Source organism: Ranitomeya imitator, chromosome 4, assembly GCF_032444005.1.
Source record: "Ranitomeya imitator isolate aRanImi1 chromosome 4, aRanImi1.pri, whole genome shotgun sequence".
NCBI lineage: Eukaryota > Metazoa > Chordata > Amphibia > Anura > Dendrobatidae > Ranitomeya > Ranitomeya imitator.
This window is the reverse complement of record NC_091285.1, coordinates 427091597-427118820: the sequence shown is the minus strand read 5'-3', so window position 1 is coordinate 427118820 and position 27224 is coordinate 427091597. Positions and strand designations below refer to the sequence as shown.

General features: G+C 41.6%; 2 protein-coding genes across 2 annotated transcripts in view; one reads left to right on the top strand and one right to left on the bottom strand.

Moving 5' to 3' along the window:
• The first annotated feature begins 11004 nt into the window (after positions 1 to 11004).
• LOC138676319 (regenerating islet-derived protein 4-like) lies at positions 11005 to 21610 on the top strand. Its single transcript, XM_069765502.1, has 6 exons — positions 11005 to 11095; positions 11526 to 11590; positions 19097 to 19191; positions 19284 to 19421; positions 19902 to 20016; positions 21307 to 21610. Exons 1-6 carry the CDS (start codon positions 11028 to 11030, stop codon positions 21372 to 21374), a joined length of 549 nt encoding a protein of 182 aa, XP_069621603.1. The 5' UTR covers positions 11005 to 11027; the 3' UTR covers positions 21375 to 21610.
• The window catches only part of CPT1B (carnitine palmitoyltransferase 1B), a 69656-nt gene continuing 64005 nt past the window's right edge, over positions 21574 to 27224 (bottom strand). The window contains exon 19 of the mRNA XM_069765498.1: positions 21574 to 21893. Within this exon, the coding sequence (XP_069621599.1) occupies positions 21807 to 21893 (87 nt within the window). The 3' untranslated portion in view covers positions 21574 to 21806. The remainder of the gene's footprint in view (positions 21894 to 27224) is intronic.

Below are 27224 nucleotides of genomic sequence, written 5' to 3'. Positions count from 1 at the left end.
TACGGAGGGTCTTTTTGCCCCCTTTGCGTGGTTTTCTTTAGGGTTTTGTGTAGACCGCAAAGTTACCTTTTCTATCCTCGATCTGTTAAGAAAGTCGGGCCTCACTTTGCTGAATCTATTTCATCTCTACGTTTGTCTTTTCATCTTTACTCACAGTCATTATATGTGGGGGGCTGCCTTTTCCTTTGGGGTATTTCTCTGAGGCAAGGTAGGCTTATTTTCTATCTTCAGGCTAGTTAGTTTCTCAGGCTGTGCCGAGTTGCATAGGCAGAGTTAGGCGCAATCCACGGCTGCCTCTAGTGTTGTTTGGAGAGGATTAGGGATTGCGGTCTGCAGAGTTCCCACGTCTCAGAGCTCGTTCTATGATTTTGGGTTATTGTCAGATCACTGTATGTGCTCTGACCGCTATGTCCATTGTAGTACTGAATTGCATAACAGTACAGGAAGATAAAAGTACTAATGATTCTCAATAGAGGGAAAAAAGAAGTTCTGAGACCATTTTTTTTTCTTTTCACTGTGTTTTGCCTTTTTTTCCCCTAGACATTTGGGTGGTTCAGTACACAGGTGTAGCGATGGACATTAGAAGTCTGTCTTCATTTGTGGATCAGCTCTCGGCAAGAGTACAAAAGATTCAAGACACTATTGATCAGAAAGCTATGTTGGAACCAAGAATTCCTATTCCTGATTTGTTTTTTGGAGATAGAACTAAGTTTCTGAGTTTCAAAAATAATTGTAAATTATTTCTGGCCTTGAAACCTCGCTCCTCTGGTGATCCAGTTCAACAGGTTTTGATTGTTATTTCTTTTTTGCGCGGCGACCCTCAGGACTGGGCATTTTCTCTTGCGCCAGGAGATCCTGCATTGAGTAATATCGATGCGTTTTTCCTGGCGCTTGGATTGCTGTACGATGAACCTAATTCAGTGGATCAGGCAGAGAAAAATTTGCTGGCTCTTTGTCAGGGTCAGGATGAGATAGAGGTATATTGTCAGAAATTTAGAAAGTGGTTCGTGCTCACTCAATGGAATGAATCTGCGCTGGCAGCTATGTTCAGAAAGGGTCTCTCTGAAGCCCTTAAGGATGTCATGGTGGGATTTCCTATGCCTGCTGGTTTGAATGAGTCTATGTCTTTGGCCATTCAGATCAGTCGACGCTTGCGTGAGCGTAAATCTGTGCACCATTTGGCGGTATTACCTGAGCTTAAACCTGAGCCTATGCAGTGCGATAGGACTTTGACCAGAGTTAAACGGCAAGAACACAGACGTCTGAATGGGCTGTTTCTACTGTGGTGATTCCACTCATGCTATCTCTGATTGTCCTAAGCGCACTAAGCGGTTCGCTAGGTCTGCCACCATTGGTACGGTACAGTCAAAATTTCTTCTGTCCGTTACCTTGATCTGCTCTTTGTCATTGTATTCTGTCATGGCATTTGTGGATTCAGGCGCTGCCCTGAATTTGATGGACTTGGAGTATGCTAAGCGTTGTGGGTTTCTCTTAGAGCCCTTGCAGTGTCCTATTCCATTGAGAGGAATTGATGCCACGCCTTTGGCCAAGAATAAGCCTCAATACTGGACCCAGCTGACCATGTGCATGGCTCCTGCACATCAGGAGGTTATTCGCTTTCTGGTGTTGCATAATCTGCATGATGTGGTCGTGTTGGGGTTGCCATGGCTACAAGCCCATAATCCAGTATTAGATTGGAAATCCATGTCGGTGTCCAGCTGGGGTTGTCAGGGGGTACATGGTGATGTTCCATTTCTGTCAATTTCGTCATCCACCCCTTCTGAGGTTCCAGAGTTCTTGTCTGATTACCGGGATGTATTTGATGAGCCCAAGTCCGATGCCCTACCTCCGCATAGGGATTGTGATTGTGCTATCAATTTGATTCCTGGTAGTAAATTCCCAAAAGGTCGACTGTTTAATTTATCCGTGCCTGAGCACGCCGCTATGCGCAGTTATGTGAAGGAATCCCTGGAGAAGGGGCATATTCGCCCGTCATCGTCACCATTAGGAGCAGGGTTCTTTTTTGTAGCCAAGAAGGATGGTTCGCTGAGACCTTGTATAGATTACCGCCTTCTAAATAAGATCACGGTAAAATTTCAGTACCCCTTGCCATTGTTATCTGATTTGTTTGCTCGGATTAAGGGGGCTAGTTGGTTCACCAAGATAGATCTTCGTGGTGCGTATAATCTGGTGCGAATCAGGCGAGGAGATGAATGGAAAACTGCATTCAATACGCCCGAGGGTCATTTTGAGTATCTAGTGATGCCATTCGGACTTGCCAATGCTCCATCAGTGTTTCAGTCCTTTATGCATGACATCTTCCGAGAGTACCTGGATAAATTCCTGATTGTGTACTTGGATGACATTTTGATCTTCTCGGATGATTGGGAGTCTCATGTGAAGCAGGTCAGAACAGTTTTTCAGGTCCTGCGTGCTAATTCTTTGTTTGTGAAGGGATCAAAGTGTCTCTTTGGTGTGCAGAAGGTTTCATTTTTGGGGTTCATCTTTTCCCCTTCTACTATCGAGATGGATCCTGTTAAGGTCCAAGCCATCCATGATTGGACTCAGCCGACATCTCTGAAAAGTCTGCAAAAGTTCCTGGGCTTTGCTAATTTTTATCGTCGCTTCATCTGCAATTTTTCTAGTATTGCCAAACCATTGACCGATTTGACCAAGAAGGGTGCTGATTTGGTCAATTGGTCTTCTGCTGCTGTGGAAGCTTTTCAAGACTTGAAGCGTCGTTTTTCTTCTGCCCCTGTGTTGTGTCAACCAGATGTTTCTCTTCCGTTCCAGGTCGAAGGTTGATGCTTCTGAGATTGGAGCAGGGGCTGTTTTGTCGCAGAGAGGTTCTGATTGCTCAGTGATGAAACCATGCGCTTTTTTTTCCAGGAAGTTTTCGCCTGCTGAGCGAAATTATGATGTGGGCAACCGAGAGTTGCTGGCCATGAAGTGGGCATTCGAGGAGTGGCTTGAAGGAGCTAAGCATCGCGTGGTGGTATTGACTGATCATAAGAACTTGACTTATCTTGAGTCTGCTAAGCGGTTGAATCCTAGACAGGCTCGTTGGTCGCTGTTTTTCGCCCGTTTTGACTTTGTGATTTCGTACCTTCCGGGCTCTAAAAATGTGAAGGCGGATGCTCTGTCTAGGAGTTTTGTGCCCGACTCTCCGGGTTTGTCTGAGCCGGCAGATATCCTCAAGGAAGGAGTAATTGTGTCTGCCATCTCCCCTGATTTGCGGCGGGTACTGCAAAAAATTCAGGCTAATAAACCTGATCGTTGTCCATCGGAGAGACTGTTTGTCCCTGATAGGTGGACCAATAAAGTTATCTCTGAGGTTCATTGTTCGGTGTTGGCTGGTCATCCTGGAATCTTTGGTACCAGAGAGTTGGTGGCTAGATCCTTTTGGTGGCCGTCTCTGTCGCGGGATGTGCGTGTTTTTGTGCAGTCCTGTGGGATTTGTGCTCGGGCTAAGCCCTGCTGTTCTCGTGCCAGTGGGTTGCTTTTGCCCTTGCCGGTCCCGAAGAGGCCTTGGACACATATCTCTATGGATTTTATTTCTGATCTTCCTGTTTCTCAAAAGATGTCAGTCATTTGGGTGGTCTGTGATCGCTTTTCTAAGATGGTCCATCTGGTACCCTTGTCTAAATTGCCTTCCTCCTCTGATTTAGTGCCATTGTTCTTCCAGCATGTGGTTCGTTTACATGGCATTCCAGAGAATATCGTTTCTGACAGAGGTTCCCAGTTTGTTTCAAGGTTTTGGTGAGCCTTTTGTGGTAGGATGGGCATTGACTTGTCTTTTTCCTCGGCTTTCCATCCTCAGACTAATGGCCAGACCGAACGAACCAATCAGACCTTGGAAACATATCTGAGATGCTTTGTTTCTGCCGATCAGGATGACTGGGTGTCCTTTTTGCCTTTGGCTGAGTTCGCCCTTAATAATCGGGCCAGCTCGGCTACCTTGGTTTCGCCATTTTTCTGCAATTCTGGGTTCCATCCTCGTTTCTCTTCAGGACAGGTTGAGTCTTCGGACTGTCCTGGTGTGGATACTGTGGTGGACAGGTTGCAGCAGATTTGGACTCATGTAGTGGACAATTTGACCTTGTCCCAGGAGAAGGCTCAACGTTTCGCTAATCGCAGACGCCGTGTGGGTCCCCGACTTCGTGTTGGGGATCTGGTTTGGTTATCTTCTCGTCATATTCCTATGAAGGTTTCCTCTCCTAAGTTTAAACCTCGTTTCATTGGTCCGTATAGGATTTCTGAGGTTCTTAATCCTGTGTCTTTTCGTCTGACCCTTCCAGATTCTTTTTCCATACATAGCGTGTTCCATAGGTCATTATTGCGGAGATACGTGGCACCTATGGTTCCATCTGTTGATCCTCCTGCCCCGGTTTTGGTGGAGGGGGAATTGGAGTATATTGTGGAGAAGATTTTGGATTCTCGTGTTTCTAGACGGAAACTCCAGTATCTGGATAAATGGAAGGGTTATGCTCAGGAAGATAATTCCTGGGTTTTTGCCTCTCATGTCCATGCTCCCAATCTTGTTCGTGCCTTTCATGTGGCTCATCCTGGTCGGCTTGGGGGCTCTGGTGAGAGTTCGGTGACCCCTCCTCAAGGGGGGGGTACTGTTGTGAATTCTGTGGCAGAGCTCCCTCCTGTGGTCACAAGTGGTACTTCGGCTGATTCTCTCTGTGAGCTTCTGTTGGTGGAGGGAAGTGGTACTGCGGCTTCTGAGTTTCCTCCCTCAGGTGATCTGGTGAGGTCGTTAGGTGCTTCTCTACTTAACTCCACCTAATGCTTTGATCCTGGCTTCCTGTCAATGTTCCAGTGTTGGACTTGCTTTTCCCTGGATCATTCCTGTGGCCTGCTGCTCTGCATAGCTAAGTTCTTCTTTGCTATTTGTTTGCTATTTTTTCTGTCCAGCTTGTCTAATTTTGTTGCTGGAAGCTCTGGGACGCAAAGGGTGTACCTCCGTGCCGTTAGTTCGGTACGGAGGGTCTTTTTGCCCCCTTTGCGTGGTTTTCTTTAGGGTTTTGTGTAGACCGCAAAGTTACCTTTTCTATCCTCGATCTGTTAAGAAAGTCGGGCCTCACTTTGCTGAATCTATTTCATCTCTACGTTTGTCTTTTCATCTTTACTCACAGTCATTATATGTGGGGGGCTGCCTTTTCCTTTGGGGTATTTCTCTGAGGCAAGGTAGGCTTATTTTCTATTTTCAGGCTAGTTAGTTTCTCAGGCTGTGCCGAGTTGCATAGGCAGAGTTAGGCGCAATCCACGGCTGCCTCTAGTGTTGTTTGGCGAGGATTAGGGATTGTGGTCTGCAGAGTTCCCACGTCTCAGAGCTCGTTCTATGATTTTGGGTTATTGTCAGATCACTGTATGTGCTCTGACCGCTATGTCCATTGTAGTACTGAATTGCCTTTCATAACAGGGTGGCATATCAGTGTGTTTTCTGTTTTGTTTTTTTTTTAAATGCATGCGTTTTTAACGCAAACAAACGCATGTGCTTAAAAACGGATGCGTTTACATAGACATCAATAGTTTTTTTTGCCGCGAAAAAACGCATGCGTTTTTTTGCGGCAAAAAAAGCCGCAAAAATTACTACATGTTGCATTTCTGTAAATGAACGCATGCAGAAAAAAACGCATGCGTTCATAAACGCGACCAAACGCGTATACAAAAAAACGCATGCGTTTTTAATGTTAAAGATAGGGAAAAAACGCATGCGTTTTTTTCCAGTAAAAACGCTGCAGATGAAAACACAAGTGTGAAACCAGCCTTAGTTTTACAAAAGGAGTCCAACAAATGTTTTAGATAAAGGCACTTCCACTTATTATAATTTTCACCTTTTCGATCCAATAAGGGTCGAATACAGAAGAGATCCTTTTAAAAAAATTATTTTATTTTGACAAATTTAAAACCATACAAAAAGCAAGAATATGTCACAGTAAGGGATACCGCCAGGAACCAGACAATTTTCAGAAAGTATGACCACAAAAATGCATCGAGTAACACCGTTTATGTCAAAATACAGCACCAATACCATTATATCAGAGATATACCAATAATTACCAGTTTTTTCATGTCAAGTGTTATCTAATCATGCTCTAAACAGTTGGTAATTGGTCCAACAGGTGCCAGATACAAAATACGGCTATATACAGTTATATGTCCCAATACAGGTGTATGTTAGTTTATCCACAAATGATTCTTATTGCATTTTATGCACACAACATAATTTGGTGGTACAATGATAGCTGTGTTTTATTATGATTACTTTTTATTCATATACTTTATCATGTGTATCACTTCTTACTTTAACCACTCATTCACTGTTCAACACCTTTTTGCAGATTAATACCCGTCTATCACATTTATATTATTTATATTTTTTTGTCTAGATTTATATACAAATACCATTTGTGTCATTTTACTGATAGTCTTCATGTATATATACATGTATTTATTTTAGCATGTATGTGTAAGACATATGTTAGGTGATGCATCTTTTTGGTTAATATTTTACATTACATTGTCACCTTTTTGGGAGATACTGAAATTCTCCCCACCACACTAAGAAGACTGCGGTGGAATCCAATTGAGGTTTAGAAGTATCTACTATATAATTGTCTAAGGGTCACTTCCGTCTTTCTGTCTGTCTGTCTGTCCTTCTTTCTGTCACGGTTATTCATTCGCTGATTGGTCTCGGCAGCTGCCTGTCATAGCTGCCGCGACCAATCAGCGACGGCCACAGTCCAGAAGAAAATGGCCTCTCCTTCCTCCCCGCAGTCAGTGCTCGGTGTCCGCATACTCCCCTCCGGTCAACGCTCACACAGGGTTAATGGCAGCGTTGGCCGCGGTGTAACGCACTCGGTTAACGCTGCTATTAACCCTGTGTGACCACCTTTTTACTATTCATGCTGCCTATGCAGCATGAATAGTAAAAATATCTAATTCTAAAAATAATAAATAAAAATAAAAAATAGTTACATACTCACCCTCCGGTGGCCCCCCCGGATCAGGAACCGGCCTTTCCCGCTCCGCACGACGCCCCGGTGACCGCTGCATGCATTGCGGTCTCGCGAGATGATGACGTACGGTCTCGCGAGACCGCTAAGTCATCATCTTGCGAGACCGCAATGCAATCTTCAGGCCGGAGCGCGCGACAAGCATCGGGAACCGGCCGCTTCGATCCGGAGGCTCCAGGGTGTGAGTATGTAACTATTTTTTATTTTAATTCTTTTTTTTTTTTAACAGGGATATGGTGTATACTACGTGGCTCTGTGCTGTATACTACGTGGCTCTGTGCTGTATACTACGTGGCTCTGTGCAGTATACTATGTGACTGGGCAAGCTGGGCAATATACTACGTGGCTGGGCAATATACTACGTGGCTGGACAATATACTATGTGTGCTGTGCAATATACTACGTGGCTCTATGCTGTATACTACGTGGCTCTGTGCAGTATACTATGTGACTGGGCAAGCTGAGCAATATACTACGTGGCTGGGCTATATACTACGTGACTAGGCTATATACTACGTGAACTACGTGGCTGGGCAATATACTACGTGGCTTGGCAATATACTATGTGGCTGGGCAATATACTACGTGGCTGGGCAATATACTACGTGGCTGGGCAATATACTACATGGACATACATATTCTAGAATACCCGATGCATTAGAATCGGGCCACCATCTAGTAAAATATAATCATCCCGCGAGTAAAAAGTACAACCATACTACCACAGATAGTATCACATTTCCCCCACATTGTAAATACTAGTCCGCAGTGATTTCTACAACATTGATAGAGCGCATGCGCAATCTTCCTCTACTCGAGATCTTCCTGCGAAGCTTATACAGACAGGCTTGCGGTTCGCGCTTGCGTGTCAGAAGCGGAGGCTGGAAGATCAGATCAGTGAGAGAGGCGATGTTGACATGCGTCATATACGTTATTTTGTGGATTCATTAGCTGATTGGCCAGAACTGTGGTTAAAGAGTCGGCTGTTCCTCACCCCGACACGCCCCCGGAAGAAGCTGGAGGCGAAACGCGCATCGGGGTGAGGGGATGCTGCTGTATGGACCCGGAACGGTAAAGATAAACAGAGCCCACAGTTACAGGTACTTATGCACAACACTTTTTTGCATGGCACTTTATGTATGACTAGATTTACCACGATTTAGATGTATTGGAAGGTACATTATGGTAACAGAAGTTACCGGATAGACTGACTCATACAGCAGGAGGTTTTTTGCCCAGCTTTTTGTATGGTTAATTTAAGTGACGTTTTTGTATTTAACATATAATATTGACATAGTTATAAGGCCAAGGGCTAATTAGTGAACAACTATTATTGAGTAATAATAACTACTACAGCTATCATTGTACCACCAAATTATGTTGTGTGCATAAAATGCAATAAGAATCATTTGTGGATTAACTAATATATACCTGTATTGGGACATATACCTGTATATAGCCGTATTTTGTATCTGGCACCTGTTGGACCAATTACCAACTGTTTAGAACATGATTAGATAACAGTTGACATGAAAAAACTGGTGATTATTGGTATATCTCTGATATAGTGGTATTGGTGCTGTATTTTGACATAAACAGTGTTACTCGATGCATTTTTGTGGTCATACTTTCTGAAAATTGTCTCGTTACTGGCGGTATCCCTTACTGTGACATATTCTTGCTTTTTGTATGGTTTTAAATTTGTCAAAATAAAATAATTTTTTTTAAAAGTATCTCTTCTGTATTCGACCCTTATTGGATCGAAAAGGTGAAAATTGTATTTATTGCTTGCATAATGATGAATGTATTTGCTTAATTAGCCATTTTACATCTTGTACAAGGTCCAATTTTATCATGGCTATAAAGAGTTAACATTAGCATTAACCTCTAAGTCCAAGGGAAGGGCAATTCTTCAGCCACGGTTCCCTAGAGGTTTCCTCATCAGGGGGTTTTATTCTGATGAACACTGTAGGATGACTCTTTGTGAATCGGAGGTTTGCCAAGTTAAGTCCCTTTAATACTTTTGCAGGGACTTCTACTTTATAAGTTTACAAAAGTGATCTATTAAAAAAAAAACTGGATGATGGCTTTATTAGGCATCGTTAATGGTGGTCGAGTCCATTTAAATTGTCAAATGGCCTCTATGGTGGCGGTTTAGGAGTCAGCTGGAAGTTAAAGACAAGTTAAGGTGGACTCATTTTAACTAAAAGAAGATGTAAAACCTCATGGTGGTGAACAGGCTCGGCTTTGGTGGCCAGCCTCAAGGACGTTTTAATGGTAACGTCAATCAAGGGTGGGCACAGTGGTTAAGCACAGGGGTAAGAATAATAGGGTCACTGGTGCCCTAAAAGTTTACTGGCTCTGCTTGAATGGCAAGCCAGTGCGTGCCGCCCCATTATGGCTGTCTGTCTTGGTATGTAGACAGCTGGGGATATCAAAGTACAGTACTTGTGAATCCCAATGTACTAGCACTTCACCGGACTCCTACTGTGAATGTTTTCATCCTGTGATTTAAATAAAGCTGTGGTCATTTTGACAACCAAAATAATGTATTTATTCCAGTGTCTAGGTTTATTGTAGCTATAGTTTTTTTTAAGATGGAGTGGGGATCTGTCCAAAAGTCATAAAACTTCAAGGTGAATACAACCCTTTAATGATCATGAGATGGTTTGGTAAATCCTGCATTGAGCAGGGGATTGGACACGATGACCGTTGAGGTTCATTCCAACTCAAACATTCTATGATTCTATGATCAGTAAAAGTCTATCGTCTGGAACTGGTAACATTATTTGCCCCTAATGTTGTAGTCTTTTCGGATTAAATTTTCCTTGGTGCAGTGGTTTTTGTTAATGGAGGCATGGTGGTATTATTCAATCACTACCTGGTGGTCATATGTGGCCGTGGTGTGTTTTTTTTTGTATTTATATCTAGGCATTATTGGTAATATTTATCTTGTACTGGATTTTGTAGCAGTATGGTGATTGCTGGTATTATTAGCTAAATGACTATTTGTATTCTGTAAGGCTGGGTTCACATTGCATTAATAGCAGCCCGTTAAACACATACGTTAACGGGCTGCTGTTAATGCAAGTATCGTTATGGCAGCATGCTAGCGCAGATAGAGCATCTGCCAGCTCTATCTGCGCTAGCAGTGACGGACCCGGAAACGCTGCAGCCCGCGTCTCCGGGTCCGTCACTCAATGACGGCACATGGCTAGCGATGCGTCCGATATTGCATTCAATGGCGGCATTACGCCGCGGTGTAACGTAGTCCGTCTAACGGACACCACAATCGCAATGTGAACCCAGCCTTAGTGTGATAAACAGAGGAAAGACCAGGGGGTTCCAGAATACGCTTAATTACGTAGAGTTAAAACATGAGTTTTAATGAGAAAAAAAATTTAAATTCTACAAAAATATGACATAAAAAATGGGGGAGAAGGGGACGTAGACACAGAAGGGGGAATACATGGGTCTATGCATTTCGGGTCCTTGTGAGCTGAATAATTCCTCCCCCCTTCCCTCATTTTCATTCATAATTACCTAGTGTGATAAACACCTTGATTAGCCATAACCCACACATATTTCACTATGACAGCACAGCAAGTGGGTCTGTATGCTCTCAAATGCTAGGACTGAATTTCAGTCCCAGTCGAGGACTGTTAGGGTGAATAAAGCATTTTTTTATATTTAGCCAGTGAGAACCTATGGGGTAAAACATTTAAATTGGGGAAAGCCATTTTAACAAAAACCTCAATAACAATTTATATGATCTGTTGAAATAAATGATCATGCTCCAGGAGCATATAACTAATAATAGGACTTGCGTGGTTTTATTGATATACTGTATTCTCTGGGTGTGTTTATTGTATAGGTGGGAAGATAATGCCCTCCAAATCACTTTACTATCCATATCCTTATTGCTTGTTCCTGTCCTTGTTACCTGCTCTCCATCTGCCACAGAATGCCACCTCCTAACTAGCACAGGGCACACGGGGCATCATGTACTTATATAAGGTCCTGCCTGAAAACCTTACTTCACACTCACCTGGTCTACTTTTCCAAAGCAGGTAAGGCTCTATGGGTCAATGGGAATACAGACAGAGGTGGTAAATAGATTAGTGGTCCAGTAGTCCTGTGAATATAAAATGTTACTATGACATTTATTAATCTCATAGTACGTTTTATGCAGCAATCAGAAGACATTTGGGACTGTTTCCTACTGCAAACTACACATGGCACTTTGTGGAAACATTACCTGTGCATGTTACCCCTGCTGATGCCTTCATAGATGGCTGGGACACTTTGGACACCCTGGCTTTATAAGATCCAATTTTTCTTATTGTTATTATTTATCTTATATTATTATATATAATATTATTATTATAATATATATTAGAATATATAAATATAATTAGATATATTCTTATCTAATTGTTCATTTCTGCTATATTCTGAAAAAATAACTTCATACACCCCAAACCTTGTTTTTACCACCAGGATGTCATCGTCCATGTACCTCGCCATTCTGGGCTGTTTGGTCCTTGGTGTTTCTCTGTCAGAAGGTGAGTAAAACAAGCTAGATAATAGCAACATATCTCAAAATTACACTGATGTTGCAATCTAGAAGGCAGCAGACTTGTGCATAAGCTGCTCTCATGACGGACTCTATTTTTCCCAAAAGAAGGGGCTGCAGTGATGGAACATCTTCATACTAGATATGTATGGTTTATTCAGGGTGCACCCAAGATATACAAGAGTATTCCTTTCTATGAACATACGAATGCATGAAATCATATGTATAATACACGTTGTATTCATACTGTATGTTATCTATATCTACAAACCAGGACTAGAGATGAGCGGACCCAAACTTTAAAGTTTGGGTTTCGTACCGAGCACTTGGCACCCGGTGCTGAACTCCGCCCTCGGACTTCTCCTGGAAGTCCGTTTTCATTTTTGGAGTTCCGGTGACAGTTTGGGAGGAGAGAGGAATAGAGAGAGAAATTTTCAAAGTTTGGGTCCCCATACATTTCAATGGGGTTCGGGTTAATGTTCAAGTTTGGGTACCCGAACCAAACTTTGGACATAAAGTTTGGTTGGGTACCAGAACCAGAACTTGCATAGGGTCCCTCTCATCTCTCATCAAAATAGGACTGACCAAACCAGCAGCCATGTAATGATCCCTTTCCTCTGCTGTCTGCATGTAAAGCTTCCTGACACCTGCTGGTAAAAGCTAAACATCTTGCATGCAACGTTCACCTTTCACCAGAGTGCAGACACTATTACATGCAGATCGTCTCAGGCACGGGTTGGCAAATCATTTTCGCAATGGGCCATGTGAGAGACCATTAGAGTAAGTTCACACAAGGCATTTTTTTCAGCGCTTTTATTTTTTGCAGCAAAACCTGATCTCTCGGCAGGAAACAAGCTGAGGGGAAAAAAAAAAGCATGTTTTCCTTGGTTTTCCTTGTTTTTTTGTGGCTTTTTTTAAACTTTTTTTCTCGCTAGATATGTCTCTTGTGTATGCTGATAAAGTTTAGTATTGACAAATTCCAATATTCCAAAGACTGAGGTTTGGGCACAAAAACGCTGCAAAACATGTCACCTGTGTTTTTTGGTGCGTTTTTTTCAGCGTTTTTTCACCACCCATTCAAGTCAATGGGTGAAATATGCTGAAAGAAGTGATATGCTCTATGTCCAAAAAGCCATGCAGAGCACAAAATACTGATGACAAAAAAACAATGTGTGTGCATGAGATTTCTGAAATCTCATAGGCTTTGCTGGTGCTGTAAAAACCAGCTGAAAATTATATAAAAGCATAAAAAAAGCGCAACAAAGATGTCCAGTGTGAACTTAGCCTTATTGTGGAAGGCCAAACCAATAAGCGGATATTAATTTTGCTAAATATTGTTATTATATATTTTCAAAGAATGTTTTTAGTAAAGATTTTCAGAGTTTTTATTATTTTGATTTTTTATAGTGACCGGAATGCAGTCAGTTGACTTGCTGCTACTGCTAATATACATTATGATAAGGTTTATTGTAACATGTATTTTTATCTGTAGCAGCCAATCAAAACCAAATTACCTACCGATTTTCATAAAGTTGATAAAGACCTATAAATCATACAACTTATGATATTTAGCCTTAAATAGTGTTAGAAGAATGCGTGGTGCAGATTGATCAACGAGATGCCTTGGTATCCACAAGATGCAGGCGCACTTCCATTGGAAAATAGTTATTTAAATCAAAATTGTTTTCATAGATACTGACTTTTCAAAGCAGTTAGCATCTATCTAAAACAAGCAAACACATATAGAAAATTACATTATTATATTTGCTGATAGATCCTCTTTAAGTATATAGAAGTATAGATGCACTTTGACCAACCGCTCCTTCCACACAGTATTATTACCCCACATCCCACACAAATTATGATGCCCCCAGCTCATCCCACAAACAGTGTGATGCTCCCATAGCCCCCACATACACATAGGATGATTCACTCAGTCAACCCCCACACAGTATGATGACCCCAAAGCCCCCTAGAACTTCTGACAATGACTTCCCCATTCCCTCGATGCGCTGTTCCGCACTCAGGGTCCATACAGCAGGTGCAATCTAATGATGTCATTGTTAGAGATGAGCGAATTTGATATGGTCAGGGTTTATTCGGCAAGCTATAGCACTTACCGAATAAGCTGCAGAGGGAACCCAGCTTCCTAGATCGCTCCGGGTGACCAGCTGTCCAGCACCGCAGCTGAATGTGTCACAGCTGTGTGACAGTCACGACACAGAGCCCAACAAACAGGCTCTCCATGCATGTGTCGTGACTGTCACACAGCCGCGACACATGCAGCGGAGAAGCAGAACAGCTGATCAGCAGGAGCGATCCAGGAAGCAGAGTTCCCTCTGCAGCTTATTCGATAAGCGCCATAGCTTGCCCAATAAGCCATGACCCGTAGTGATGAGCGAGTGTACTCGTTGCTCGGGTTTTCCAGAGCACGCTCGGGTGACCTGCGAGTGTTTGTTAGTGTTCGGAGATTAAGTTTTCATCGCCGCAGCTGAATGATTTACAGCTACTAGCCTGCTTGATTACATGTGAGGATTCCCTAGCAACCAGGCAACCCCCACATGTACTCAGCCTGGCTAATAGCTGTAAATCATTCAGCTGAGGTGATGAAAACTTAATCTCCGAACACTAACAAATACTCAGATCACCCGAGCAACGAGTACACTCGCTCATCACTACTGACCCAATCAAATTTGCTCATCTCTAGTCATTGTGCCTACTGCGCAGAGACTCCCATGCACAGACTGGATGGTGGATGATGGCTCTCTCCTCCACCACTGTATTCAACGGAATCTGCATTCTGAGAATTAAAATACTGTTAAAATTAAGATTTTAAGTTGAGGGTGGGTCACATGGTGCAGTACGTCATGATTACCAACCCTTTGGCTGTCTCAGTCTATGGCCAAACAGGAACAGCTGAAATGTCGGAAATGTTTGCTTGGGTCTGATCTAAGGCTTGTGAAGGGGGGTACAGGGCCGGTTGCTGTGGGCCTGACTGAGTTATCTTCGCACTTAAACCCCTTTTCTAAAAGACAGTCAGCCAGGTGTAGGGTGTTGCGCTGTGGAGTTTGTTCTTTACTTACTGTTCCTTCAGGAGTACTGGTTATGTCCCCGTCCATGGGACTGGGTCTGGCTGTAGCTTCAGACAAGACGGGAGACCTTGTGTCCGGGTTAACAGGTTCAGATTTACTGTACAATTCGGTTTCACATGGCTGCAGTATACAGAATAAGGCAGAGTCCCATTTTAGTGGTGTTCCCTTTGTTTTCTGTCCTATGAGTCTTCATTCTTCGTCTACATTCTGCCCAACTTGTCCATAGCCCAACTATTCTTGCTGACCAAAGGGACTCTCCTTCTGACATAACAGCTTCCCTGACGAACACCATCCTTCTCTTTCTCTGAGACCCAGCCAACACCTTCGTAACCGGGGAGAAAGAGGTACGACACTCAGTACCTCTTCTGGACCTTAGAAGCAAGACTTTCTCGGCGTCCAGATAAAACTTCGGATGTGCCCTCGTGCTGAGAGGAGACGAACTGACAGAACCTGCCCGCCTCTGCTGCATCTACTTTTCTTAGAACCTGTTAGCACTTTAATGTTTAGCCTTACTTCCACTCACTCACACCTGACTAGACTCTCTCCTTCTCCAGAACTAGAACTCATACTATTCTAAACTGGAAAACACTTTTCTTATAAAACTCCTTTAACCCTTCCAAAAATATGAGCTAATCCCAACACTATTAACTACCTAATTCCCTGTGCTGTGCAAGCTATATTCTTATATCTAATGTGTTCCCCTAGTGGACATACTTCCTGCATTCCCAGGAACGGCTTTAAAGCAAAGCCTATAGGAGAACCAAACAACACCAGCCGTAGGAATAAAATCAAACCTTTTATTCACACACAAGAACATATTAAAACATTAAACCGCATCATACAACCCCCTTGAACACATTTGGTCTCCATTTACCCTTCCACCCACTACACTTTGCTTGCATGTTCGGGATTTTAAAAGAATTTAGCAGTGGTTTTCATGCCTTACCGTCATGCACACAGGACATTTCTGCAGTATGTGGGAATTTCAGTTGTTGCATTGCAACGTGTGAAATCTGAACACCAACGGCATAAAGGGACATGCTGCACATTTCTAATTCACAGCACCAGTTAATTTATGTAGTTTATGCACGCGATGCAATATACAGAGCTGTTAAATATAATACACAGAAGAATTTCCATCCAATAAATCTGAACATAAAATCAAATTTAAGAGAATCCAGTGGAAAAAAAAATAGTGAAGGACATGCAGCATGTTCTATCTGTTTGAATATGTGAATATACCCTGAACACCCAATAGGAAAGTAAGGCGTATGAACCAGGTAAAGAGTAAGGAGTCAGGACCCTTCTCACCTTGTTCATGCCCCTGGGTGTATCTGTAATTATACTATAAATGTGGGGAAACTGCCTTGACTGCAGTATTGCAGAGGCTTCCCCTCTCGCTGACACCTCTACTATCCACCTTAAAACCTCACCACTCTTCCCCGGATCCCTCCCCAATAACAGACAGACCACCGTTTTGGCCAAATTGGCCTTTATTAAAACAAACATTACAATAGTAAATAACTTAAAGGTGAGGGGGCTCTTGGAGCTCCAAAACATAGTGAATGCACTATAATAAATAAATCATTAGGCATTATCTCCAGCTGTGACCACAGGCTTGGGGGCACCTCTGTTGCCAGAAAGCCTTTTCCATATCACAAACTCAGGACCCCACCTTTAAGAGTCACAAAATCCGCCATGCAATTAACCAAATTTGAACATAACTGGAAGATTACCATCTACAAAATGTACAACCCCCAGCACAATTTTTCCACCAACTCAGAAATCATTACCCCTCATAATTCGAGTCACCCCACCAACAGAAGTTCCAGCTCTGCACCTTCTTGAATCCCCAAGGCCCATAAATCAATCCCTATTGCATTCAGGTGCACCCCATCGTTCCAAGACAAATTCCCCTTGCCAGACTCCAAATCCTTGTGCCTTACTACCACACCTCCATTCCTTGCTACAAAACTACCTGCTGCCCTGTTCACCTTTATTCTGGTCTTCTTGATCTTTTCCATGGACCAAGCAGTGTGTCATGCTTTCCTGGGCATTATGTCCTACCACATCGTCCTCATATTCGGATAAGATGCATATGGGTGCAGAAAATCCTAGCAGATATCCCTAATCAAATCTCTACAGGGTCGAATCTCCAGATCTGTACCCCCAACCAAGCAATACCAGCACATCGGGATAACAATCTAATCATGCGAAATTAAGAAAATCCAGTAATACTTGCTGTCTGTTCAGACCACGAAATCCAATTCACCCAACTACAACCTCACTTCTAGGAAAGCCTAACTGACTCCCATCTTTTCATACATAAGCCCTCAACGCACCCCAATATACAAGAGGCCCCAAAATCCAAACTTGCCATGCTCCGCCTATAGAGAAAAAAGAGGGTTGGGAGAGGAGGGGAGGGGTGAAAACAAGAAATGGCTGACTATGTATAAAATATATACTTTAATACAACATTAATATCACAATAGCTTTGATCCGCAGGCCTAGCTCGTTCCCTCCTTCACTCCTCTGTCACACCAAATGAGGACGCACGTAAAGCTTATACCTCCTAGATTCCCACCTACCTATTTTTTGTACCACCTCAGCTGGAAGGGCCTAACTTTTCAGCCTCAGTTGCGGCTCTGATTCTGAAAGAATAAGTGAGAGGAGAACCTATTCACCTCCAGGCCCAAAGATTCCAAGCATTTCCTAAAAACTACCACAAACAGATGTCATGACAGAAAAGATCCATTACTGTATTTCAACAATGGGCCTGTCCAAACCACCCCTAAACCCAAATAATTTTTAAAACACTCCACTGGGCACATCAAGGACCCGTTCAACAAACCCAAAAACATTTTTTTCCCTATCCCATCTGATCTGTTTTGGACAGGCTCACCCAAAATTTGACAACCACATAGCACCCGTGGTGTAGCTAATGCGGTTGCAGAGGATGCGATCACCCTGTGGTCCATTCTCTGAGGGGCACACCCAGATCAACACTACTTTTAACTGCACTGTACACGCCGATACAGTTAAACTCTCCATCAATCTCCCTGCACTGCCACATTGCTGCTAGGGGGCCCGTTATTTGGGGGGCCTGGTGCCAGTGCTTGACACTAGGCCCCTTCCGCCCATCATTGCAAGTTTAACTGTATTGTCGTCCTGGGTGCCGATACAGTTGAAATCAATGATGAAAGAGGGAGCGTCATCTTGCTGTCACCTCAATGCTGAGCTGCTGCCGTATGTGTGTCCCTATTACTGATCCTCTTACTGACCCACATAATAATGCCCACCACTGTGCCTCTTACAAAGTATAATGCCCCTTTGGTCCCTCTAGATGGTAAAATATTAATGCCCTGTGCAAGCACCCTAGAAAACTGTATCCACATTTTACTCTAGAAAGTAATAATGGCCTAAATGTGCCCATTTGCCAGACACAATACCCTGAGTGCCCCTATAACAATTATGCTTGTTAAGAACCCACTTAACCCATTACTTGCCAAATTAAAATTTTTACAAGTACGGATTTTTCAGAAAAGAGCGTCCCAATATTCAATTAAAAATGACAATGACATGATTTCCTATTTTGAAAACATTCATTTTACAAACACAACACAAAAAATTGGACCTAATTATAAAAATTATAAAATCTTAGTTGGTAGAAGCTAAAGATTAGGCATCCCAAAAAAAGGTCATTGGTAGATAATGGGTTAACATTTAATAATGTCCCATGGTTCCCCTATATATAGTTCCTTTCTACACAGCTTGATGCTCCTCACAGCTACCACATACACAGCATAATGGATACACTACATGAAGGCCCTCAGTAGGCCCCACAATGTATGATGGCCCTCAGTAGCTCCCACCACACTGTATGATGGCCCCCCAGTAGCCTCCCCATACCCTGCGCATGCCAATACTGTTTATACTGAGTGGTGGTAACTCCAGATGGCCCCTCTGAGCTACGCTACTGTTTCTCCTCAAGTTCTTGTTAGGTAAAGAAAGTTTACTTTCATCTCCATACCATCTGGTCCATGCCTGCCAAGTACAACGGCAGCACGCAGTCTGCAAAGACATATCGCCAATATAACATCAGCACACACATCTAGCTAGGACCCTCACTTTCCTGTAGCATGGCACGAATAATGCTCCCCTTATTCACGACTGCTGCCTATACACCGTGTTATAGTTTCACAGCCCCTTTTGGCTCCACCCATGAGGCTACCAGAACCTACTTTTCCTCAGCCATAATACATTGCCATAGACTAGAAATGTGACATACAGTAAGTAGTTGGCTTCCCCCTATATAAAATGTATTTTTTTTTATTATTATTACCATTTATTTATATAATATTTATTGCTATGTAAAAATTATTTAACACTAATATTTTCTATAGGGGCACCTCGCTCATCATGTCCTTCTGGATGGTTTTTCTACAAATCTCATTGTTATGGATATTTCCGGTTCAGACTGCCCTGGTCTGAGGCTGAGGTGAGAGAAGCGAGCAGAACACCTACATTTATTGCAAAGATATTGTATTTTTGTTCTATACATTAACAACCCATAACGTTCATTTCTTGCAGTTTGAGTGTGTCAGCTATGGACATGGTGCACATTTGGCTTCAATCATAGATGACTCAGAAGCATCCATTATTGGAAGTCATGTGGCCGCTTACTCCCCCAATGTAGATGTCTGGATTGGACTTCATGACCCCGAACAGGTAAAAGTAGCGGACAATGTACATATTGGGTAGAGACCCTAAGGTCATGAAATAAATTCTTAAATAATGAAAAACTCGAGAGCTTAAAAGAAGTAAAATGTTCAGCAGCTTTGACGTCCATCATTAATAAAACACAAACTAATTTCAGGTTAATGTTACACTACAACGTTAGCAGGACAAATCTGTATTGTAAATGAGACCAAAATGGCAGCATCAAAAATGCAATAAAATCGCAATGAAAAACGCAAGTAACCTAATTTACTTAATAGGTGCAGGAAATTTGCAACATGAAAAACTCACCAAATACTCATGATGGGAATGTAGCCTTAAACTAATCACCTGGGCAAAATGTATGAATAATGTTTTAGATGCATTAATTCAGAAAACTCTAAAGAGAGAATCAGTCCATTTCTGTAAACGAATCATATGTTTGCTCGTTTGCTTGTCAGATTATCATATCTACTTTACTTGTTGTTTTAGAACCGTCGCTGGAAATGGAATGATGGATCAATGTATAACTATCGTTCATGGAAGAATGGAGAGCCTAATAACCTGAATGACGCCGAGTACTGTGGGGAACTGACCAAAGAAACAAGTAAGTGATATTGATTGCAGAACAATGGCTGTAATGTCCAATAGAATTTCCTGGCGAGTTCTTGAGAACCCAAGCTGAGAAAAACGTTAACTTTGAATACCGACAACATAATACAGCACCCAAGCACCAAACAAAGGTGAATTGTTAGAATACAAAAAGCATTTTACGTAGTAAAGCTACGTTCACATTTGCGTTGTTGGGCGCAGCGTCGTCGACGCAACCCACAACGCATATACACAACGCTGCGTTTTTGATGCATGCGTTGACATAAAATAGTAATGTTCATGAATTTTGGTGCTGGGAAAATGCTACAAGTAGCGTCGTCCGCGCCCTGTCTGGTGCGTCAAATTGACGCATGCGTCGTAAAATGCAATACAACGCATACCGGCGCATGTCCATGCGCCCCCCATGTTAAAGATACGGGCGCATGACGCATGCGTCGACGACGCTGCGCCCAACAACGCAAATGTGAACGTAGCCTTAGCCTGATCATAGAACAAATAGAAGTATATGCTAAAAAAGATTCCATGACTATGCACGTTTAGAAATAGACTGTTGGATTTATTTTTTTTTAAAATGTTGCTGAAATATGATAACTAGAGATGAGAAAATCAGCCGAAATTAAAGTTTTACTGAAATATTTGATTCACCGTGAATTTTTGTGTTGTAAAAGCCTCTAATTACGCAGCATAGATATATATCTTGGTACCGTGTTAGCCAGTGGATAGAAAAATATTTAGAATTCAGAGTCCTCAGTGGCTGATACCTTTTAATGGCCAACTGAAAAGATGGTAATAAATTGCAAGCTTTCGAGACTACATACGTCTCTTCATCAGGCAAAGACTAATAGAAATTCTGAAGAATCACATATTTATGCACAACATATCACAGAAAATGCCATAGATAAGACAGGTGACGTAAAGCAGAATTACCATTATGTGCGTGATAAACGGTTTATCGATAACCGAATTGACAAGCTACGGATTTAAAAAAATGCTTCGATGGTTCAAATCAGGAAAAAATAAACAGAATGTGGATGAGTTTTCAGGACTCTAATTTATTTTGATAGTACTGTAAAACACTAGCGAGTGGGGGGTTCCGCAGCAAAAATGCAGCATGTGAACAAGCTCTTAAACAAAATCCTAGACTAGTGGAAAAATGGCATTTGGCTAACGCGGCACATTAAGGATATTGAACTCCATTTGCTTGAGGACCAACATTCTATACACAACATAAGGAAATATGAATATATGAATATTCGTGGCCAATAATACTTTTCTTTGTTCACAGCTTTCCGCCAGTGGAATGACGCCCCGTGTAAAGAACAAAACCACTTTGTGTGCAAATACAAACCGTAAGAGCATGATCACACTCTGGGAAATGCCAAGGAAGTGGGCACAGTATGTCCTTTCACAAGCACGCTGGAAATCTGAATAAAATATCTTTACCCAAATCAATGGTGTTCAGTAATTGCTTAATTACTGCTGTAATATGGGGTTTACTGGGAGTTTTCCATCTTGAATTATTGTACATCTGTAGAAAGAACAAGCAATGATATTTGGTGGTTTGGCATAATAAAATTTATTTACATAGATTCAGATTTTTTTTTTTTTATTCGAGTGCAGATAATAGCCATATACATATTGATTGACCATGTGGCAGCATCCTATCATCAGTAACACACGACATTGGCATAATTGCTTTCTCTAACAAGTAGATTAGGCATGGAGTGAGCAAAAAGTAACACGGGTTCTGTGATGTGTCCTGTGATCTTGTACAGTGACTGGGTGTCAGCGTTCACCACGAGGTGGCACAGTGAGGAGCTCAGCCAAATCACGCATGGACTGACAGATTCTTTGACCAAAACGGTGGGAGTTCTGAAGGAAGACAAATCAAAAGGAGTCTAATTTAGCAGCATAAAACAAGCTTACATCCTCCTGAAGTTCCAGCCGCCACTTTATAACCCAATGTTAATCACCTCATCAATATAATGCACTGCAATTTACAGCAATTATTGCTTAGCCTATATTTCTCAGCTATACTGTCACTAGCCAAGGGAATTTGACGCTACTTCTTACTTTTAATTGTTTGCACTTAAGTAGCGAGTTTAGAGGACATATATAAAGAATACTGTATATCAGAATGTTAATAGGCAATAGTATCATGCAGGAAAATCCACTGTATTCCCAGCAAGCCTCACCTGCCTTATACTAATATTCAGTTCCATGAGGTAAATCCTGACCAGTGATGATGCCGCGAGAGGGACACTGGTCTGACGGCTTCTGCTGCCCACCTAGTGATATGCGGTGGAGGCAGTTGTGTTTGCACAGACAATTCCCACCACAGGGAACACTTGCCAAACAGCGTTTTAAGAAAATGCCATCTGTGCCACCTAGTCAAGGTCTAGTCTCCGGACATCTTTTTTTTGTGTCATTCTTCTACAGTTCCCCTTAGAAATGTATGAATACATTGACATTGCGCTATACCGCTGACCTTGAGAAAGAGCTGCGTCACCGCACAGTCTGACTTTGCCATGCAATTGTCAATTTCTTTATACATCTGTAGGGGGAATAGCAGAGGAACAGCACAATGTAACGCTCTACCAGACAAGTCCTAAGAGAAACCGGTCAGCTAGTGAGTCAATGCAGTTATCACTATTAGAATAGTTTAGAATTGTTTTCCAGAAGTTTACTGAGGTAATTTTTGTCACCAGGTTTTTTCTACCCCATCTGACAGCAACAACATAGAGACAGAGACCCTGATTTCAGCGATGTATCACTTACTGTGCTTTTGCTGCAGTTCTTATAAAATCAGTGTTTTATCTTCTGCAGATCTAGCAGTTCTCTAAAAGCTGAGCTTTGTATAACCCCAGATCTAGCAATTCTCTAAATGCTGAGCTTTGTATAACCCCACCCACACTACTGTTTTCTGCCCACATACAGTATACACAGAAAGCTACATCATACTGCTCTCAGCTAAGGTGGCAAAAATCTGGTGACAGATTCTATTTAAGGGCATTGTGTATTAATGGATTATCCTTAGGCTAGGTCATCAATATCAAATCAATGGGGACTGACACCTCCGCTGATCAGCTATCCTTACTTGGGTGTCTATAGGATGTTATCAGTGTACAGAGCAGAACACCACCATTTTACACACGGTTAAGTGCGTTTTTATGAGAACTGCAATTCTGCTCCTATCCAAAGGAAAAGCCATTGACATGAAAGCAATGGAGAACCCTTTTAAGCTTTCCTTTAAGGAATTATTTACTTTGTTCATTCACTTTGTTCATATTCCTGATCTCATAGCATACAGCTGCATTTATGTGTCTAACGCAATTGCAATATTTAGCTGTCTAACTTACACTCAACTCAGTTCCATCTGGACATTTTAACCCTGTCATTATGGGCAGCTGTGGCGGATAGTCTGCAAACTGACTGCCAGCGTAGTATATACCCTCCTGTATATGTATAAAGAAAATGCTAATGGATCTGTAAAGCCATGGTTTTTCATTTAGATTTTTGGAGTGCTGCCTGTTTTTTTCTGAATATATATATATATATATATATATATATATATATATATATATATATATATATATATATATATATATATATATATATATATATATATATATATATATATATATATATATACACATACACGTACATGCATACATAATATAAATATATATATATATATATATACACACACACACATATAGGAGGTCAGCCTCTATACTCAGCCTCAATAGCGACAATCCATCATAACTCTCCTGGCAGTTCTCAGACTCCATCCTTCCCACCTAGTTTTCTCTTTCTTGTACTCCTGTATATTTCACCCGAGAAGCTCAAAGAAACTCTATAGGCACAATTGGCCAGGCATCCTGGACACCTCTGGTGCTTACTAGGCCCTGTGACATCATGGCATTGAATGAGGCTTAGTGTGTATATGTATATATATATATATATATATATATATATATATATATATATATATATATATATATATATATATATATATATATATATATATATATATATATATATATATATATATACATATACATACATACATACACCGTATATATTGGCTCAGTGGTTAGCACTGTAGCCCTGCAGCTCTGGGGTGCAGTTTTCAAATCGCACCGCATACAACATGTGCAAGGAGTTTGTATGTTCTCCCCGTGTTTGCGTCAGTTTCCTTTGGGTATTCTGGTTTCCTCCCACATTCCTAATACATATTGATAAGGTACTTAAATTGTGAGCCCCAGTGAGGATAGGTCTGATGATGTCTGAAGCACTGTAGAATTAATGGAGCTATACAAGTTAGTAAAATATATTCCCAGAGAATCTATTTTAGACATAAGATCTGCCTTACTTTATGTAAGAAAGTTATATAGAGGATGAGTTATTACAAAAATTATCTACATAGGTCTAAAACTCTTCTGTCTCACACTATTCGTACTAACTGTGACTACTCTATACAGAATCTCCAGTGTGTGCAATGAGATGTAGCTTTAGAAAGAGCTGACATGTAGAAAAATCACAAGCAGGAGGCAGCAAACACAGGCTGAAGATACACCACATAAGAATACTCTGAGACTCCCTTACATAGGACTTAGAGTAGGTGGAGTGTAATGAGACTGTCAGCTATATAAAGCCAGTGACACTGTAGTAAATGTAAGCTGCATTACATTGACCATATCTGTAGGTGCAAAAAGAACAAAGATGACAGATAACTCAGAAATATTCACATCAATTAAAAGAGTAATATACATTGCACATACAAGAGTCACAGAAAGTTATGTTTATGTTGCTTTAAAACATCACTGACTTTCCCGTAATCTTTTTTATGTCCGGGAGATAGTTTACACTGCAAAAATTGCTACATAACACGCTAACAGTAGTTCAAGTATGACATATGAGATTAATTGTATTTAATGTGCAATACTTTATGGGATATACTTGATGTGTAATATGTAATTATTTAAAATGTTAAGCACTTTTTATCTTTTTGTTACCTGCTTTCAGGATCAGATAATAAAATTATTTTTGCAAATTTTAATCTGCTATTTAATCACTTTCTACTGACATTTGACTATTCAGATTTTTACTTTTTCAAAGACAAAAATATCAAGGTTCCTGTTGGTCAAAAGGAAGCCGAGATCCTAAAAACCATAAGGAATTGATATAGCAAAACAATATAAATTGCTAAAAATCATATTTACGGTAATTGCATTTAATTAACAAACACACGAGCAATATATGTAATTTTTTAGGGGTAATTGTTTTATACATTGTGCTACTTTTACACAATACTTTTAAACCCTGTTTCATTTATAATTTTTGCAATTATACCATTCACTATATAGGATAAACACTACGATTTTGTGGCAATTTTTTGTGGGTTGTTTTTAAATAATTTTATTATGTGGTTTTCTTTTTACTTTGAAATTGTCTTCAGTTTTTCACTGGTGGGTCCTAATAGGTTCAAAAACATGGCAGACCGGGTAGCCTTTGTTAAAGGGAATGTTCACACTAGTGGGAAAACTCTTCTGAATCCTCGCACGCTGTTAGAATTATTTGGTGTCCTGCCGAGAGCGGAAGGACATGCAACCGAAAGTTTGAAATTTTCTTACTTCCAGCCACATTCTTACTAGACTTAAGGTACCGTCACACTAGACGATATCGCTAGCGATCCGTGACGTTGCAGCGTCCTCGCTAGCGATATCGTCCAGTGTGACAGGCAGCAACGATCAGGCCCCTGCTGTGCTGTCGCTGGTCGGGGAAGAAAGTCCAGAACTTTATTTGGTCGCTGGACTCCCCGCAGACATCGCTGAATCGGCGTGTGACACCGATTCAGCGATGACTTCACTGGTAACCAGGGTAAACATCGGGTAACTAAGCGCAGGGCCGCGCTTAGTAACCCGATGTTTACCCTGGTTACCATCCTAAAAGTAAAAAAAACAAACACTACATACTTACCTACAGCCGTCTGTCCTCCAGCGCTGTGCTCTGCTCTCCTCCTGTACTGGCTGTGAGCGTCGGTCAGCCGGAAAGCAGAGCGGTGACGTCACCGCTCTGCTTTCCGGCCGCTGTGCTCACACAGACAGTACAGGAGGAGTGCAGAGCACAGCGCTGGAGGACAGACGGCTGTAGGTAAGTATGTAGTGTTTGTTTTTTTTACTTTTAGGATGGTAACCAGGGTAAACATCGGGTTACTAAGCGCGGCCCTGCGCTTAGTTACCCGATGTTTACCCTGGTTACCGGCATCGTTGGTCGCTGGAGAGCTGTCTGTGTGACAGCTCTCCAGCGACCAACAGCGACGCTGCAGCGATCCGGATCGTTGTCGGTATCGCTGCAGCGTCGCTAAGTGTTACGGTACCTTTATTCAATTCTCATTCGATTATCTTGTATTTAGTGGATCGAAGCACGTTTTGTCTACAAGTGACCACAAGTATGTTAATCGGATACTTGTAGTCACGTAAAGCCTGTTCTCAGCAGACACTGGAAAATCCTGACAGCGTGCATTGCACTGTAAGGATTCAGATGTCTGCACTCAACTTGAATGACTACAGACTTTCACCACAAGACTAGACAACCCATTTAAGCCCCTATGCTGCCAAAGCTACATAAATGCAATATGGATGCAACCGAGTAATGCTTTCCCTTGTCATTTCCAACCTGTATATTTACAGTACTTGGTGTTAAATGTACTGCATATTTCATAATGGGTTAAAACAATTTATATCTCATTATCTAAGAATGTCTTAATAATGGTTAATCGCAGCAAGTTGTATTTGCACTTTCTGATCGCGGCTGGTAAACCACTGCCAATTGGAAACATACAAGCCGAACACTAGTGCTCATTTTGACAGGCCGACTAGAATTCTATGTGCTCTGCATGATCGTTAATATGATCACTAAGGATGCACAGAATATCACCGGTATCAGCAGAACATGTCCTGTTAATAAGGGTCGATGTGCGACCTACAATGATGATATTAATACTGACATGAAAAATCCACTCACCCAACGGATAAGCTTTTTTCTCGTTTATTGGGCGGTTGTCAGCATGTTTACAAAAGTTGATAATCACCCACTAATGATCTAATGAACACTCGATTCGCTTTTATTGTCTCATCTAAACTTGTCATAAGAATCTGATAGTCTCTTATAAAAAAGACTGACAGTTATCATTTACCG